This window comes from Sinocyclocheilus grahami, unplaced genomic scaffold (genome assembly GCF_001515645.1).
Source record: "Sinocyclocheilus grahami isolate Dianchi unplaced genomic scaffold, SAMN03320097.WGS_v1.1 scaffold33.1, whole genome shotgun sequence".
Taxonomy (NCBI): Eukaryota; Metazoa; Chordata; class Actinopteri; order Cypriniformes; family Cyprinidae; genus Sinocyclocheilus; species Sinocyclocheilus grahami.
This window is the reverse complement of record NW_015505212.1, coordinates 115845-135282: the sequence shown is the minus strand read 5'-3', so window position 1 is coordinate 135282 and position 19438 is coordinate 115845. Positions and strand designations below refer to the sequence as shown.

Here is a 19438-nt window from a genome sequence, read left to right as displayed (position 1 = left end):
CATGTCAGTTCTTATAAAATGTCCTGGGAGAAAGCTCTTGATTACGGCAACAGTCATCAGAATAGAGCTGGACTGACTACTGCGCATCGAGTCTGAGGATGATCAGATAGAAATGGAGCGAGAAATAAAAAGAAAACATATTTCAGAGCCAGTGTGGGTGGGGCTTAGACAGAGCCGACTTTTCGGTTTCTGGACTTGGTACAATGGGCTCCATGTGGGACCCTGGAGCAACTGGAAAGAAGGCAGTGCACCAGAACATCAAATGTCCCAGCACTGCGGTGCCTTAGAGAAGGTGAACGGTCAATATAAATGGTGTGATAAAGACTGCAGATCTAAATTTAGAGTTTTATGTGAGGTATACCTCTCTTTTATGCTTTTTTGTTTATCGCACGCACAGTTTTCAGCGCTCTGCCGCCCCAGAAGGAAAAAGAGCTCATGCGTTCAATAGTGAATAACGGCATCATTCAGCTCTTGTATAATAAAGCTCTTATAGTTAGCACTAGAAGCTAGTTGGTAATGATGTACTTAGTGTTTCTGTTGCCTTTTTCACGTTTATCTCATTGATTCATTCGTTTTATTATTTTGTTGTAAACCTTTATGCCTCGTAATAAGAATTAACATTAAAAGTTGTTCATGAACATTACATTGAGTCCTTTTATTGCGAATATTGTGTTGATAGTATTTGCATTTGCCAAATTTGCAAGTAAACCGAGACATGCAGCCAGTTTAATAGTATCATGAATGTGTTATCTGTGATCTGCGGGTCTGTTGCAAACATAAAACAGTAGACCTGTGTTAAGCTTCACACTTCTGCAAAAAATGTAAATTAAAAAAAATTCTGGATACTACATTTACTATTTAATTTAATAACAGCTATAAAATGGTTGTCAATTGTAAGTCTTTCACAGCTATCACGCAATTTAACATTAAAACGATATCGGAGAATGTAATTTAATATAGAAAAATAGCAACAACAAAAAAAGTTAATCTAAAAATAATAACGTTTATTATTGTACATTAAACCAATATTGGAGAACGTAATCAAAAGATAGTAAAGAAAATTAAAGAAGTAAAATAAATATATAATATAAAATAAATAAATCCATATAATCTGCAGGCTCTCTAATCATAAATTGTCTAAGCAACATTATTGAATATCTTTTTTTTTTTTTTTTTTTTTGCCAACTATATGAACTCTTGTTGTGTGAGTACAATATTACAGAACTGTGTGCAATTAAACACATTGACTATTTATGACTCAGCGCATCATAAAATGCATTGCTAACGGTTCATGGTTTGGAGAGTTTTTTGTTTTTTTTTATAATCAGAAACTTATTTGTATTTATAGGCTTGTGTATCTAAAGTGAGATTTAACATACTGATTTTTTATGGATGGACAGACATCAAATTATCAACATATTGGCAGCATCTTAAACATAACATTTATGTATGAACAAGTTTAGAGATTAGGAAACCTTGAAGTTCACTAAATATTGAAAGGGTTTGTCGTTTTGATTGTATTTCTAACAAATGAGATTATTATGACCAGGTTAACAAATTTGCATATTTTGGCATAACAGTTTCATTCTGTGTGATTTCAGAATATTAAAGCTGATCGTTTTTTTCTTTTCTTATCATACTTGTTGAGCTCTGATAATAAACTTCACGCAAAAAAGGTCTTTCTCAGACAAAGTTTCATTAAAATGCAATGTGTTGCATTACACTACACTACAGCACAAAAGGCTCATTTTACATCAGTGTCACACTTTCAGATGCTTTATAAAGTTAAAAACTACTTTAAAGCTCTGGGGAGAGGGCTGTGCATGTGTGATGCTGGTCTGTGCAACAGAGCCCTAAATCACATACTGCAGACTCAGCACTGCACTTATTGACAATCCTATATAACGCTGAGGCTGTAGAAAAGATGTGCTTTGATCACTGTGATTAAATAACACAAGCAACACATTTTACACCCAGCCGAAGTCTCCCGTGTGAGCGAATACAGAAGCATCAGTCATGTAGAGAGCAAACTCAGCCAGCGCCTGTGATCCATCACAACTCTGAACCCTCATCCAGACCCTTTCATGGGCTTTGCTTTTTTTCCATCTTGAAATCACAAAACAGAGCAAAGAAACTGCACTAGCTCTTAGCACAGTTACTCTTCACTACAAGTTATCATTAAAAAAACTAAAGTTGCTATTAAAAGTGTTTATTTTACCAGAATATACCGCTACTTTTTAATCGCTGTCAATGGAGACGATTTGTGTATATAACATGTAATGTCATAATAATCTGAAGAAATGTATGCATTACTGTGTATTGATTCTGAGGAAGATCACTTTGAGAGAAAAGTATTAAATATGAAATATTAAAACAGAGAATAAGCTATTAATTTACCATTTAAGGCAAGCCACCACAAACAAAAGCATTGTTTTTTCATGCACTGGTCAATTTGGAGATCTGTTTGGGTTTTCATATCATGTTATTTCAGACTACATCCAACAGATCCATTTTTGGATGAAAACATCCAAAGTATACATTTAAGTGTTTATTTTATTGCACTTTGTCTATTTGTGTCTGTAGATTTCAATTGCAATACACATCTTTATTTATATATAAACGCTAATATGTCAGCAAAATGACAAGAATTTTGAACCTGGCTTTATCCAAGGTTCAGATTTTTTGTTCCGCAAACTAGTGCATATTTAATTAGATAACACCTCATTTAAATATGTAAACAGCATTTCAGATTTGCAATTCCTATTGTAATCAATCAGCTAGGGAAGTATGGTGATATCTATTAGTTAAACCTTTTAAATGATCATAACTTGTCAGATACATTTCTCAAACATGAACTGATAAAGTTCAGAATGTAGTGCATTAGTTGAAGACATTGCAGGGCCCAGTGCATTTGAATATGGACACATTATAGATGATATTGATATTATACTATGGCAGTACAGTATGTTTATGCAAACATTGAATGGATGGAAACGCGATCGCAGTCAAGGAAGAAGTAAGTTTTTTTTCTCAATTCAAAACTGCAGATTTGAATTTATGGGTTTATGGAAGAAGCATAAAGTAATGTCTGCACTGCTCAGCGTCATAATCCATTGAGTGTATACGTAAACGTGCACAGGTGACGTCAAGCGTTTATTTACACATCGTTACACTGACCGACAATAGAACTTTTACTTCTCAAAGTATTTGTTCTAAGAATATAATATTCACAGACATGTGCAACCACACCATATTAGGACAATTAATAAACACCAAAAATGACTTTTTACACCACCACTTCTGATCAATTTCATTTGAATTGGATCTTATGAACAATAATGCCATTTTATTGAATAAAAGACAAGTTAGCTCAGTTTTGGTTAGGCTGTATTTTTACTGCAAAAAGCACTCGACTTCATAAATATTACTGTTATGACCTGGATAAAACTCCTAAGCTGAATGAACACCATAAATGAAGTTACTGATTAATTTACGTTACCCAGAATCAATTTGCCTGTCAGCACCTGCCCTCTATAGAATTACATATAAAAGTCTTCAGTTTCCTCCAGCATATTAACCTTCTCACCAGGTAAGAATGAAGTAACTTTGCTATCTCTGACCTAATGATCCACTTTTTTTCATATCTAGCTGTAAGATAGTGTTTTGTGAACAGAATTGCATGATTTGTCTGTCTGTTGATGCCATTCTGAACTACAATCATTATTATAATTTTGAAATTAAGATTTGAAGCTGTATTGTTTGAATATCTCATGTTAACCGTTTCAGTACACCATGTACAGATCTATAACATTTGTGACCCTGGAGCACAAAACCAGTCATAATGCTAAAGGCCGACTAAGAGAATTCCAACTAATAAATGAAAGATTCACCAGAACTCTTGCAGTGAATGCATGCCAAACAAACTTCACTGACCTCGCCACAGTTTATGACCAACAAGACAATATACAATTAAGGACACTGCTCATTAATGCTACTGGTCCACGTAGTGGATGGATCGGTGCTTTTATAGGAAATAGTAGCCGTAATAAATGGTCAAATGGTGATGATGTCACATTTCGCAGAAACACTACAAGTCATGCGGTATCACGCTGCGCTGCTATGACTTCAAATGGAGGCTGGGAATTTCTCACATGTAATGAGACAAGACACTTCATGTGTTATAAGCAAGGTAATAAAATACTACCTTATAAACTGTTAAATATACGTAAACAAAACATATAGCATATTCTTGCATCCATACAGATGTTGAGCGAGCATACAGATTAATCCTTCGAAAGAAAACCTGGTTTGAGGCTCAGCTGTACTGCAGAGAGAATCACACTGATTTAGTCAGCATCAGAAATGAAGAGGAAAATGAACAGGTGCAGGAAGACGGAAACGAGAGTAGGAGTCCTTTCTGGATCGGCCTGCTGGAGGACAGAGTGGAATGGTCTGATAGAGGACAATCGGCTTACAGAAACTATGCAGACAGAGAGGGCAGTGGAGAATTTATGCACATGTTTCAAGGTGGGAGTTGGTGGAAGAGTAGAGACGACAATGAAAGAAGCAACAAGTAGAGATTCTATGACAGATAGACAAAATCAGAATCTACTGTTCTGCTTGTGAAAGTCTAGAAACAGAGCGCAGAAAGAAAATCATTTACTTATATATTTTTTCCATTCTAAAGTAATAAATACACTTTTACAGATATAAACAAGACTAAATAATTATTTATGCTTGTGGAATTCTAAATGTTTTTCACATTAGGAAAATAGCTCTTTAGTAAATAATGCACATATATAATAATAAACATGTGATTTGCAACAACTTCATTTGAATACAAATGGCACTATCGCAGCGCAAAGAGCAGCTAGTTAAGCTGGACAGTGTTGTTAGTGAATAAGTAGGTTTTTGCTCTGAAATACTGTCTTTTGTCTCACAAGGGGTTTTATTTTGAACACCATTTAAAATCACGGCACACCATTTTCTTGCAAAACAACAAGAGAAAGGTTGTCATTACATTTCGAATAAGTGCCGTTCCAGCCCACAATGATATTTTTTTCTTCCACGTAATTGCTAATTTCACAACATCTGCATGAGTAATGACATTTCAGACAAGTCTCTGGGAAAAAGGATGGAAGTAGATTGTAAGCGTTCCGGGTCGCAGTCGTGTTTGGAGCTGACATTCCTCAGGGTCCTCGTCCACACTCAGTAGGTGACCTTTCTGACCCACGGGCAGCATCGAATATGAGCCACAGAGGTCAGCAGAACTAGTGGGCACTTCATTATCAGCCTGTTAAGAGATCTGTTACCATGCCAACCTCTGGGTGACCGTCACCAGCGAGGACCCTTGTTGAACTTACTCAGTGAGTAGCATTAATTAGAGACATCGTGCATAAACGCAGTTCTGTCGACATTAATGCATTTGCCGCATGCTTCAGGAGAAGGAGTGTACTGCATTACGCCATTTTTCACACTGCTACATTTCCCTGAATTTCTCAGACATGGAGGAGGTCACATTGTTGCATTTTTGTAGTCGAGGACACTTTATTTTCAAAGTTTTTAAATTGTAAAACACCTTTACAGCTTCCCTGTTAGCCGTGAGTGTTTTATGGAAACTAAAATAAATCTCTTTTGCTCACCAAGGCTGCATTTATTTAATCAAAAATATGAAATAAATGCAGTAATATTGTGAAACACTGTAAAATTGTTCAATATTATATCTATTTAAAATAACTTTTCAAAGCTGAATTTTCAGTATCATTACTCCAGTCTTCAGTGTCACATGATCATGCTAATATGCTGATTTGCTGCTCAAGAAACATTTCTTATTTTTATAGCACTGTTAATATTTTTTGTGGAAACCCTGACACACACACACACTCACACACACACACACACACACACACACACACACACACACACACACACACATATATGTGACTGTCTGTGAAAACCCAGCTAAAGTCTTTTTTTTTGTGATTTACTATTTTGCATAAAATCATCCTTCATAATGTGAAGAACATTCTGTGAAAATGTAACCTTGATCTCTTTAATACTGACTGAGTAAGGCCATGTCAAAGATTGAAATCATAGTGAAATGAATGGTTGAAATCAAACGTTGATGCTTGCTTTCTCATAATTAGATTTTGAGACGTTAGCCTGGATTTCACAGATTTAAGATAACAACAACAACAAAAATAATAATAAAAAGACCGTTCTTTTCAACTTTCTAATCTCCAGAAAATTATATATATATATATATATATATATATATACATATTTTTTCCCCCCCAGGATTCTTTTGGAGATTAGAAAGTTGAAAAGAACAGTATTTTTGTTTGTTTGTTTTCTTTAATATCTTGTTCCACAAACATTTGAATTCTGACATTAATCCACAATTATGTCTTTATATGACAATTATGTCACAATTATGCCGACATTAATTTCTTACTTCTGTAGAAAAACAAAAGTAAAAAAAAAAAGAAGAATGTTTATGCTGCTCTTTTCCATACAAAATATAGAGCATAAAACAGCATAGTGACACACACACAGACAAAAAATACTATATGAAAAAAGTTCTATTAAAGTGGTCGCTTATGGGATACGCATCTACGAGCATCTAATTTTAGTAGACAGAAATACCTGTTTGGTTGATGAGAAAATGCTAAATTAAAGCATATATTCAATATAGCGATTACATTATTTGTAGATGTTACTTCTTCAAAGACATTGCTTGTGCAGTGTTCATTTATTATTTTAGCTAACTGCCAAGGCAACATTTCAAATTTACTTAACCGGATGTAAAAATGACAAAAACTAATTAAATTGGTCAAATAACTAAAATGATATACTAATGTACTAAAATAACTAAAACTATAACTGAAACAAAATGAATAGAAAAAAACCCTAATTAAAAAAGTTAATAAAAAAATGACAAAAACATTCTGCATTCTTTTTAGATGTTTCTCATTTAAAAACAATATTTTTGCATTGTTAATATGGTGTTATATGATTTGCATAATATTTTCATCAACAGCCCATTTCCATTTTTGATGATGAAAAACCATTTTCATCACTGATTTTCTTTGCTCCAACATACAGATGCAAAATATGGTGTTTTCAAGTCATACTGGTGATATTTAGTGTAAACTGATCTTTTTTAACGCTAAAATTGCTTGCCTGTAATTGAACTTACTGAAAATCATGAGCAGCTTGTAGCAACAGTTTCAAAGTAGCTTCCGCAGCGTTGCTAAAACTGAAAAACATTTGACAGAAGCTTTAAAATTGCACGCACTTTAAAATGGGTCGTACATCAGCGACATGTTTCCCCCTTCACGGCTGGTTATAGTAGCGTACATTTAGTTCCTCTCCCAGCCTTATGCTTTATGAATGTGCTGTGAACATCTACCCACTCGAACCTGACGGCTCCGACCAGATCTGCCCTTGTTACCGAGCAATGTCATCCACATCTCGTTTTTCAATCATCCTCACCTTTCTCTATCTCTCAACACCGAGATGAATGAAATATCACACAATGGAACACGGCGAAACGCGTCGAACCATTCGGCTCAAAGATACCCATTTGGCAGGATCATCAATACACAGTCCAGGAACACGGTCTCTAACAGCCCCGTGGACTCGGAGACCAAAAGCGGCACCTTCATTAAAACTTCACCGAAGTGCATAACTGACGACATGCCCTCCGTGTTCAAAACACTCAGCCCATGTGTCAGGACTCGCAGTGAAAAGGCTCTGGGCGCTTTGTAAATGGAGCCGAACCGCATTGCTGTCCCTCGCGTCTGCCATTAGAGGAAAAATCCCGTTAGGCCTTAAAAGTTTTGTGTGTGGAAAATTGCCGTGGGTACTTTGAGGATCACATTTGACCAGGTCTGGAGTCATTACGATAACGGGCCACTGCTTTTAAAGCAAAACTAGCTTTTAAAAAGATGAAAGTAGCTGATAATCTTGAACATGCCTGCAGACATGCACTCAAACATTCACAGCAATATCATTCAATTAAATATCATTGAAATATGATGATAGTTTTTATTATTATTATTATTATGGATTCTTTTCATTTTTATATTTTTATATTATCATTTTATATATTTTTCCATTTCTATTTAAATTTTAGTTAAACCTTTAGTAATTTTGTCTTTTTTTAAATTATTTTATTTTGTAGCTTTTTTTATTACTTTATATTTCAATTTTAATAAATGTGTTGTGTTTTGTAATTTAAAAAAAAAATTTAATTACTTATTGAATACATTCGTATACATAGTTTTAGTTTTTTAATGATTAATTTTATTTCAGTTTTAAGGTTTAGTTACTTTAGTACAGTTTTAGTCATTTTAGTAATTTTGTTGTGAGTTTTATTTTGTCATTTGTATTAGTTTTTTAATTAGTTTTTTTTTAATCCATTTCTATTACAGTTTTAGTTATTTTAGTGTATTAATACATTTTTATTTATTTGAGTGATTTTGTTGCGTGTTTTGGCCATTGTAATGTGTTTTTTATATTTCGTTTTTTAGTTTTTGTTGGTTGTTTATTGATTTTATTTTAGCTTATTTTAGTACATCAAGTTAAACTAATTCTGTTGTGTGTGTGTAATTTTAAATAGTTTTTATTATTATTATTTTAGTTTTTATTCGTTTTGTTTTCGTTTGAGTTATTTTAGGAACGTTTAACTAAATGAAAAGGAGAAATGTTGCCTTGGCAAGTAGCTGAATTAAAATACATTTAAGTGTTTACATTTCATTTCAGATAAACTTTTCTTTTATTTCAAGTATTTTTTAGGGATTTATTTTACTATAATAACCCTGGTGCACAGATGCAAATACACACAGATGTTTATATTTTACATGACAAAATTAATATTCTCCAATCATAACTGACATTAATAAAGCAAATTACTTAGTAAAGAACTGCAGAGCCTTCTAACAAACAGGCTTGTGTTGCAAAGCAAGGATTTTTGTGCATTTTCTGGGATGCTTCTGCATACTTTGGTGTGCAGCTTGAAAGTGTCAGAGTCCAAAGCACTGGACTTAAATCGATAACCCTGAATATCGCCCGAAGGTCAGAAAATACGGAGGGAAGCAGAATTCATCAAGCTACCGAAGATGAAACCGAAGGGATTTTCACAAATTCCGCACATTTTATGGTAAAAGGTCAATGACTCCTCAAGAACAAAAGGTGGTTTGTCTTTATAATTTGCTTCCTCCTCAAGGGCCTTAAGTCAGAATCGTAGTTCTTGAACACCCACACTGAATCCATACAAACAAATGCCATAAACTATTTTCAAACCATTAAACGAATAGTTCACCCAAAAAATTTAAATTTGCTGAACATTTACTCACCCTCAGGCCATCCAAGATGTAGATGAGTTTGTTTCTTCATCAGATTTGGAGAAATGTAGCATTGCATCACTTGCTCACCAATGGATGCTCTGCAGTGAATGGGTGCCGTCAGAATGAGAGTCCAAACAGCTGATAAAAACACAATAATCCACAAGTAATCCACACCACTCCAGTCCATCAGTTAATGTCTTGTGAAGCCAAAAGCTGTGTGTTTGTAAGAAACAAATCCATCATTAAGGTGTTTTAACTTTAAACCATTGCCTCTGGCCAAAATATGAGTCCATAATCCATAATAAGTGAAAAGGTTCATCTCCTGTTGTCCTTTCATCAAAACCCAACATATTTCTTTAGAACTCTTTTGGACTGTTTTCACTGGTAAACAGTGCTTTGTGCATATTTCTCTCCTGATTTAGAAGTTTCACTGAAGAAAGCAATACTATGGATAGACGACTCATATTTTTGCTGGTAGCTATGGTTTGAAACATCTTAAAGATGGATTTGTTTCTTACAAACACGCAGCTTTTCGCCTAACAAGACATTAATTGATGGACTGGAGTGGTGTGGATTACTTGTGGATTATTGTGATGTTTTATCAGCTGTTTGGACTCTCATTCTGACGGCACCCATTCACTGCAGAGCATCCATTGGTGAGACAGTGATGGAAGGCTACATTTCTTCAAATCTGATGAAGAAACAAACTCATCTACATCTTGGATGGCCTGAGGGTGAACTATTCCTTTTAGACATTACTCTCATAACTGTAATTCAAATTTATGTTAAAAAAGTATTCAAATGTAAAGTATTTATAAGTGATTTAAAAGGTATTTGTTGTACTGTCTTTAAATGTAACTTTTTATTCCTTACTGTCTTCCACCTCACTTAAAACGTTGATTTACAGAGTTAATGCACATTTTTGTATAAAGAATTAATGTAAGTGGTTTAACAAAAATAGTACATTTTCTTATAATAAATTTGATTAAAAATAAATTTGTCAGAATTTCTGCATAGGCTCAGACGGTGACCTCATAAGAAACATTTCGATATCTCCTTGATATTTCTAAGCTCATAAATCAGAGGCTCTCTATAAAATTTTTTTCCCACATTTGCAAGAAAAAGAAATAAAACTCAACCATAACCCTGTACATTCTTCACAGTTTCGCTTGCATGGAGGGAACACGACCGCAGCCGAGCATGACAAACAAGAGCTTCACAAGCGCAGCTCACTGCCAGCTTTGGGATTTTTGTAGCGTGCGGCCATTTCTCAATGATGCTGTCAAGATGTGAGATTCTGCCTGTGAGCTGCTCCTGTGCCTGCAAGCCCACATACAGTGTGCCTGTGGCTGCCGTGTTATACTGCTACAAGAACAGATTGAGAAGACATGACGAGAGGGTTTTATGCTGATGTGTGAAGAGCATGATTGACAAGTTTGTTGAGATACATGTGTAAAATTTCATATAAAAGACTATGCAACTTATAATCAAATTTACCTTGATATTTTGGGATCAAGGAGCTAAATGCACTATGCAACTGGATTGTCCACAGCACAGAAAGACCATCTACTGAAAAAAAAGACTTATTCTCAAAACATAAACACATGACCACCCATGTTTACTGAATATCAAGGACAGTCTGCAGGACAGAAAATCCACGGGGAGGCAGAATTAATCAAGCAACAGAAAACGAAACTGACAGGATTTATCATTTCACAACTAAGAAATTTGTTTAGAATGCTTTTGGACCGTTTTTATTTTTTTGCTTGTAAACGGTGCTTTATCTGTGCATATTTCTCTCCTGATTCAGACCAGACAACTTTTTCACTGGAGAAAGCAATATTATGGATTTTGAACTCATATTTTAGCTGGAAGCAACGGTTTGAAATTAAAACCACTTTAATGATGGATTTGTTTCTTACAAACACGCATCTTTTCACTTCACAAGACGTTAATTGATGGACTGGAGTGGTGTGGATTACTTGTGGATTATTGTGGTGTTTTTATCAGCTGTTTGGACTCTCATTCAGACGGCACCCATTCACTGCAGAGGATCCATTGGCGAGCAAGTGGAGAAATTAGAATCAAACTCATTTTTATGTTTTGAGATAAAATGGTGAAATGTACTATGAAAATCACCCATATTTACACATCAACTCTTGGTGTTCAGCTTGGTTTTTTTAGTCACATGAAGTAAGGAAAAAGGATAGATACTGTGAAGAATTAACCATTAGAGTAAAAATGTTTGCCAAACCTTATGCTGCTTTTAGTGGCGTGGCACCTACATCTCTGCAGATCCTTGAATATTCGCCATGTAAGAAATGAAGAGATGGTGCGAACTTTATTGGATCCAAACAGCAAACCTGCAGCCCCTGTGAAAGCAGACCAAAGCACAAAAGCTCACATGCAAAGTCTTAAAGGCACAGCAACATAAAAATAGCCTGTTTACTTCTAAAGGTTCAAAGACATGGTGAAAAATTATCATGCAGAGTATGTTATTTTTAAGATACAAGCATTTACATTTATAAAAATAAGTTACTGATGGTTTTCAGTAGTACGATTTTGTATCAGATACCATGTGTGCGTTCATATGCCGTTAAATCCCAAGCACTCCGATCGTAATTAACCAGATGAAGCACCAGTAACGCTTCCGTCTCGACGGTATTCAGGGAGACAAAATGATTGACAGCTATGACATTTCTGACAGCTCGCTCATCCCAAGTGTGGTGTTTTTCTAAACACGTTGGAGCCATTCATATGTTCACTGTCTTGTACCGATGCTGAGGGAGAGAAATCACAAAGCTGTGAAAAAAATAACAGAACAATGAGACTGAGCAGCATTACTAGATTGACATTTTGTAAAGGAAGTGTTTTAGGGAAGTTTAAGGTTTCGTGATTTTAGGGAAGATTCGGTAAAAGTGTAAAAGAAAAATGTGTAAAAGAAATGGCATAAAGTTATCTGCACGTGAGATTAAACACATAATACGACACATTCTATGCAGTATAAATGCTGTTCTACATGGTTAAATAAATGGAAGCAAAAAATACCAATTATAATTGAGTATGCAAATACATTTTAAAAAGTAGGTCAATCAGAATTCACTATGCAAATACAGTATTAGAAGGGCAAACAATGATGAATAAAATACATTTTTAAACTATACAAAACTAAAGCTATCAACATACCTTTAAAATTAATTCATTCTTGAATATTTTTGAGAAGCAAAAGACAGTAAACACATGTTTTGCATGAGCTTTTGGAGCTTGTCTCACTCATAGGTGCCTCTTTCATGCAAGTTCCCCAGAGAGATTACGTCTCATAAATGTAAGAAAAATATCCATATTCAAAACGTAATAATCACTTTAATGTTGCTTGCGCTCACTGTTGTACACTGGAAGCAATTTCGGGCAGATGACGTATGGAGGTCGGCTTTGCACATCAAACTTTTTTTTTATTTTTTTTTTACAAACATTACATCTAGTTTTAGTTATTTTAGCAGGCTACATAAAGTTAAATCAAGCGTGAAAACAGCCTTAGAGAAAAACCGGAGGAGATCAAGGTCTAAAGTCACCTCCAAAAAGATGAGTTTGTTGATCCCTTACCTGAGACACATCTGCCTCTGTACCTCCTGACTGACATATGGAAGAGCAGGCGAGACAGACAGAAGGGGAGAGAGACGGGAGATTGGATGCTCTCGGAAGCACGTTTGTACGGGGGCCAAAGTAATTGAATTAGATCAGGTCCGCCGTGGAGGGGCAAACCGACAAGACATCCTCAAGCACTGTGGCCCGAGTCTCACTCTACACCTGCTGTGCCAGTCATTTGAATTTAGTTTAACTTATGTAGCCTACTAAAATAACTAAAGCTGAAATAAAAAATAATTAACTAATTAAAATTAAAATAAACTAAAGTCAAGTAGTCTTTTCTATTGTTTTGAAAATCTCACTGATTTGCTTTACAAGCTATCAGAATTTATTTATTTTTGGCAATATAAATATCAGCAACTGCAATACATTGCACATTTTTCCTCAGTTTGGGCCTCTGAATAAAATTAAGATGCTTTTTCCTCCTTGAGTATGAGCTCCATATTACTACATGAGCCATAAAAGCTTGATGCATCATATGATGCTTACATTTCTATGTAGTAGCACTATAGTATTTCTCTAGTATTTCATATGTCAGGCTTTACAGGGTTAACAGGATAACCAAATGATTTTATCACACTAGTCTTATGTATAATGTTTAAGTCTTGAGGCTATACTTTTAAACAAGTGCAGTATTTCAGTGTTTATCTTTGTGAGAGATCATGCATCTTTTGGCTAATCTGACTTTTCTAGTTGTTCATGATCACTGGATGAAAAATCAATTTTACAGGAATTGCACAAAGAAACTATTTCTGGCAGATGAAATAACTACACTGCAAAAATGATTTTTTTTTTTACTACAAAATTAAAGATTATTGGAGCATGTTTTACAAGAAATACCATTTCAGTCTTTCTACTTAAAAATAATAATGTTTAAGTCTACACCAATAGGTGTAAAAACAAATTTTCCCAGTGTAGAAAAATAGATATGGTTTTTAAAGATTTTTTTTTTCTTGGCCCACAAATCCCAATTCCCTGATATTTTCAGGTTTTCCATGACCGTGCTAATTTTGCCCTCTGCAATGCCTTGCTTAAGAGACTTTCATTAGAAACACTGTAAACATGAGAGGTATTTTTCTGTGGTAATAGAGCCCATTATGAACCTTAAAAAAATTCCCAAACAAACTGGGTTTAAATGGGATACAAAGCTGCAAAATAGAGTTTGCATTTTGGCCTCTGGTGGTGACTGAATATGAATGAGAGTGATGACAAAATGAAAAACAAATCTCACTGTCAAATACACATCTAACAACGCTACACATTTGCAAAACATTCCTTTATTATAAATAAATATTTTTTAAATCATTTTCTTTTTTGGTATAAAAACTAGCATGCTTCAACCATGGCATTTTACAGCTTCACAACCCCGCAGTTACAATTCAGTCAGCCAATACAAGACACGTCATCTCAGAATGCAGGTTTCTGACAAAGTGGGACAAGAATGAAAAAATCTGCACGACCACAAAAATACAATAACAACAAACATATTTTGACTCTGGTAGTTTTCATATATTTTCTCTTTTTTTATATCCTCATTTCCAAAGTTTACCGTGAACGTCTCCACCTGCAGAATGTTTGCACGATTATTTGTGGAAAGTTCTTTTTTCGTATGACTGCAAGCCGGCACCTTCAGTTTTGTGAGTGTGTGCGTGTTCACGTGTGTTCATGGCAGGATCAGTAGCTCTTGAAAGCAAGATAGCAGTCTCACCGGAAGGTCCCGTACGTCCATTCATGTTCCAGTATGCTGCAGGTTTTAGATTTATGCAGAACGATATAAAAATCTCATGCTCAGATGCCCGTTCCAGGCCCATTTGCCTGTCAGCGCATGTCACATGACAGACATCCTGCTTCAGAAAGGGCCCCGTCCTCGGCTCCGCCCACAGAGAGTGTCCCTCTTCAGATGGCATGATTGCTGTAGCTGACATATGTCGTCTTGGTAGAAGATGCTGCTGGAGGGGAAAATACATTAGAGAATCACATTCACTCTCACTCAACAGCATGTGCAGCACCTGAGCAAGTCAAATATTTTAGTCAAGCATCATGGTCACTGTTCATAAAAATCTTCCAAAAGGTTTTTTTTGTTGTTGTTGTTTTTTCGCAGCGATTCTATAGAAGTTGTTCCCTAAACAACCCTTCCGTGAAAAGGAAAAAAAAATACAAATAAACTTTTTGTGTGTGAAGAAAATGTGAACATTTTAAAAACCCATCCATCTTACTTCTAACTAGTGAAATGCTGAAAGTTAAAGGGGTCATATGATGCGATTTCAAGTTTTCATTTCTCTTTGGAGTGTTACAAGCTCTTGATGCATAAAGAAGATCTGTAAAGTTGCAAAGACTAAAGTCTCAAATCCAAAGAGATATTCTTTATAAAAGTTAAGAGTCAGCCACACCTACCTAAAATGGCTCGTTCTAACACGCCCCCACATATCTACATCACTATGTGGGAAGATTTGCATAATGCCGCCCAAATGTTTACGCAAAGAAAGAAGGCGTAACTTTTATTCTCGCTGTAGTATTGTTGTTGCCGCCGCCATGTCGTAAAGACGCTGTGTGCTTCGTTGTGAAAGCGAAACTACTTTGTTTGGTCTTCCAAAAGAGGACGATATCTGCTTCGTCATGCCTGGAGCTGATCCGTGCTGGTCGCTGAGGAAATACTACAACTTTGCGCTGTGGATCGCCGAATCGGCTTTCACCGTGGACGAAGCGGAGTCGTCACATGTCCTTCCGGACGCTCCGTCGAAATCGCCGGCCGCACCATTCTCAAGCCCACCCGCCTCTGCTCACTCTAACCCTGCGGCCGTTCCTCACGCTAGACCCCGGCCTCTGCTCACTGTAGGCCGCCGCCGCAGGTATTCGGCCAATCACAACGCACTGGATAGCTGGCCAATCACAGCACACCTCGCTTTTTCAGAACGATGAGCTTTGTAAAAATCGCTGCGTTTCAGAAAGGCGGGGCATAGAGGAGAAACAATGTACAGTATGTGGAAAATAAGGTGTTTTTTTAACCTTACACCGCATAAACACATTTCATTACACCAAATACACAAAATAATATTCTTTTTAGCAACGTCATATGACCCCTTTAACGTGTGTCGCTCAAAGATAGAAACAGAAAAATCTGTTAAAATTAGCGTAGTTGGTGTTAACATCACACATTTTTATGCAGACAAGTTTAAATTTGTCTAGTAGTGGTGCTTTCTTGGTGAACGAATTAGTGTTTTTGAACAAATCTTTTGAATGAACAAAACAAATTGTTCATAAAAGTGGCAAAAAAGGCCAAGAGTCAAATAAAAAAGAAAATTTAAAATCTGGTAAAGGGGTCATATGATGCTATTTTCAAAGATCCTTATTTTGTGTATTGGGTGTAAGACAACATGTTGCCATGCTTTAATGTTAAAAAAAACTTTATTTTTCATGTACTATTCATTACTGGAGATCTACTTTGCCCAGTCTTTCTAAACGCGTCAATTTTTACGAAGTTTCTCATTCCGAATAGCTCAGTGTGCTCTGATTGGCCAGCTGACCCAGTGTGTTGTGATTGGCCGAACATCTCAAGCATGTGTCGGAAACGTAATGCCCCTTATCATACTCGTGAACTTCCGCTTCCGAAGCAATTATAAGAACAGTTAATAATGTCATCAGTTTTACCATCGGTTTGAGCCCGAGTCAGATTCTGAAAATGCAGATGAGCAAGCCGATTGATCGGAACCAACTTTGCAAGCGCGACTTGAGCTGAATGTATTTAGAGTGGTAAACTTGCATGTGATGCCGCCAGTGTGAAAGCACAGTGGGCGCATTCTACTTCAGCTCTGCTTGAGCATCCATTGTGAAAGAACACGCAGTGAATCATGTTTTTATCGTCGTTTAGCCGGCAGTTATAAGCGGAGAACAGAGAATACTACATTTGTATACATAAATCCATATTTACACTTGTGATCGTAAGAACGACAAACAATACGCGTTACTCTACACTTCACCAAATTCCGCATTTGAACAGTCAATAGCAAATAATATTCTCACAGGCTCTGATTCAAAAGCGCCAGATTGTACTAGTAAAGTTTGAAAAGCCCCATTTTTTAGAAACAGCCTTTGTGCAAAGCCGGCCTTGTACTCTCACAGGTTCAGGAAACTGTCCTCCGTCAAATACACTGCACACACTCAAACGTTTGGGTTGTACTGTTCTGGAACAGCGTTGTAAATAAATCTTAACCACTGATTCCTAATTGCATCCACTTTCGGAAGGCCAAATAAAGTGCTTTTGCTTTCGTAGAAACACACTGCATCTCCACAACATTGCTACTGCCATACCTCAAACCACGCCTTCTTTCTTTGCGTAAATATTTGGGCGGCATTATGCAAATATTTCGACATAGTGACATTTGATCGGGAGTGTTTGATCAGGAAGTTTTCGACAAGTTTCAGTTAACCTTCTCATTTAGATAATAAAAAAACTTTTATGGGAGACTATGAGCTTTGAACCTTCGCAGATCTTCCACATGTACAAACAGCTACATAACACTAAAGAAAAAGGAAAACACGAAAACGCATCATATGACCCCTTTAAAACTAATCTAGTTGGTGTATCATTTAGCATTTCAACATATTGTTATACAAAGTTTAAACTTGGCTGGTAAGCAAATCTTCACTGTAGTCTCTCCCTTTAAAATCTCAAATTTTTGGGGGGGTTGCGAATGACAAATCTGATGAGTGAATAATTCAATGATTGACTCATAACACACAACCCAGCTAACAGGGAACATTCTCAGAACTCTGACTAACATTCTCTCAAAGTTATGAAGAAATGTCCTTCCAAACATTAGTAGAACATTTGTTCAAAGTTATCTGGAATTTAATAATGTTCACAAAAATAATATTTACAGTATAATGTTTTCATGGAATATATTTTCCTGAAATATTTTAGTTGGATCTTCGTTTAACGTTTTTAAATGTTAAACACTTTTTAAACTTATCAAAACTTTTTAAACTTTTCTTTTGATGAACAGATTCATAAGTGTCACTAAAATGAATCAAGTCATTTCCGTTCCCTCCTCCAAATCCTTTTTTCTTATCTCTTTACTAAATAAAAGTATCACAAAGGCCACGAATCAAATAAAAACTTGTCTAATTTAGTCTGCAAAGGTTTTGGATGGTCTTGATACTGATACATGAGTTGCGCTTTAATGTTTCATAAGGCAAAGCATCACCCGCAGCACAGAACAAAGTAATTGGCTTGATGACTTAAAACGGGCTTATTTCCCCTCAAAGTCTTGGATCACTTCTGAGTGATTAAATTTTCAACACTGCATAATCCTGCAGTTTGGAGAACAAAATAATGTAAAAAAATAAAAAAGAGCCAGAAATTTATCAAGCTGGCAAATAACGCAGCAAGTCGGATGTGCTAATCAAACCGCGAACACTGATGTCACACTTTACTTTGCCTGTATACCTCCGGCAAACATCTCAGAGGGAAACTTTTGGTCTTACAACAAGACATGTGTTTGGTTGAGTCTACCATTTTGTACTAAACAGCTGTTCTACATACAGCAGGGACATTTACTGAACATATATCGAAGAAAAAAAGTGACGCTAACAGAGCAGAAATAGAGTGCAACAGTGAGCGCAGCATCCTTAGATTATCAAAGCATATTTCCTATTAATTTTCCATATTAATTAAAAAAAGCTTTAAAGGTGACATATTATGCCCCTTTTTACAATATGTAATATAAGTCTCTGGTGTCCCCAGAATGTGTCTGTGAAGTTTCAGCTCAAAAATACTCCACAGATAATTTATTATATAATTTTGAAAATGCCTATTTGTGGAAGCAGAAACAAGCTGTTTTTCGGGCCTGCATCTTTAAATGCAAACTAGCTGCTGCTCCCCGCCCCCTTTTCCAGAATAGAACTGCGCCTTTACAGCTTGTAATCTGCTAAAAACATCTGTTTTGGTTCTGATTATCATGTTTATCACTCTGAAATCATCTGTTTTAAAACATATGAGTTTAAACTTCTGATCAGGGGCGGACTTACCAATTAGGCAAAGGTAGGCGACCGCCTTGGGCCCCCAAAAGCCAAGGGCCCCGTAAAATGCTTTTCATATAGGATATGCGCATTAAGCGCTGACATGCGAACGGTTGCTGTTTACTGTGTTTTTTACCATGACAACCGTCCGAGTCAGTGGCGCCTGCAGGTGTACGGCTGCACTGTGAGTACCATGAGCGCTCAGACTGATCTGAGATTTGCCCCGCAAACATTTCAGCAGTTATTATAGGCATGTGTCCCGTATTTCTGTCGACTGAACCAACCATGACATTAATTATGAATTTATCAGTCTTTTGCATGCCAAAGTCAATTTCTGCATGGAAATATGACGCCAAATAGAAGCAGAAAATCGTGCTACACGCACTTTCATGAGATCGGGTTAGCCTACAACAATTAATTTGTTG

At 36.0% G+C, this 19438-nt stretch overlaps 2 protein-coding genes across 2 annotated transcripts in view; one reads left to right on the top strand and one right to left on the bottom strand.

Annotated features, from left to right (window-relative positions):
• The first annotated feature begins 203 nt into the window (after positions 1 to 203).
• Positions 204 to 4577, top strand: LOC107580984 (uncharacterized). Its single transcript, XM_016266589.1, has 3 exons — positions 204 to 278; positions 3787 to 4189; positions 4264 to 4577. Exons 1-3 carry the CDS (start codon positions 204 to 206, stop codon positions 4575 to 4577), a joined length of 792 nt encoding a protein of 263 aa, XP_016122075.1.
• Positions 4578 to 14523: 9946 nt separating this feature from the next.
• Positions 14524 to 19438, bottom strand: part of LOC107580973 (metabotropic glutamate receptor 8-like) — a 114126-nt gene continuing 109211 nt past the window's right edge. The window contains exon 11 of the mRNA XM_016266581.1: positions 14524 to 14944. Within this exon, the coding sequence (XP_016122067.1) occupies positions 14892 to 14944 (53 nt within the window). The 3' untranslated portion in view covers positions 14524 to 14891. The remainder of the gene's footprint in view (positions 14945 to 19438) is intronic.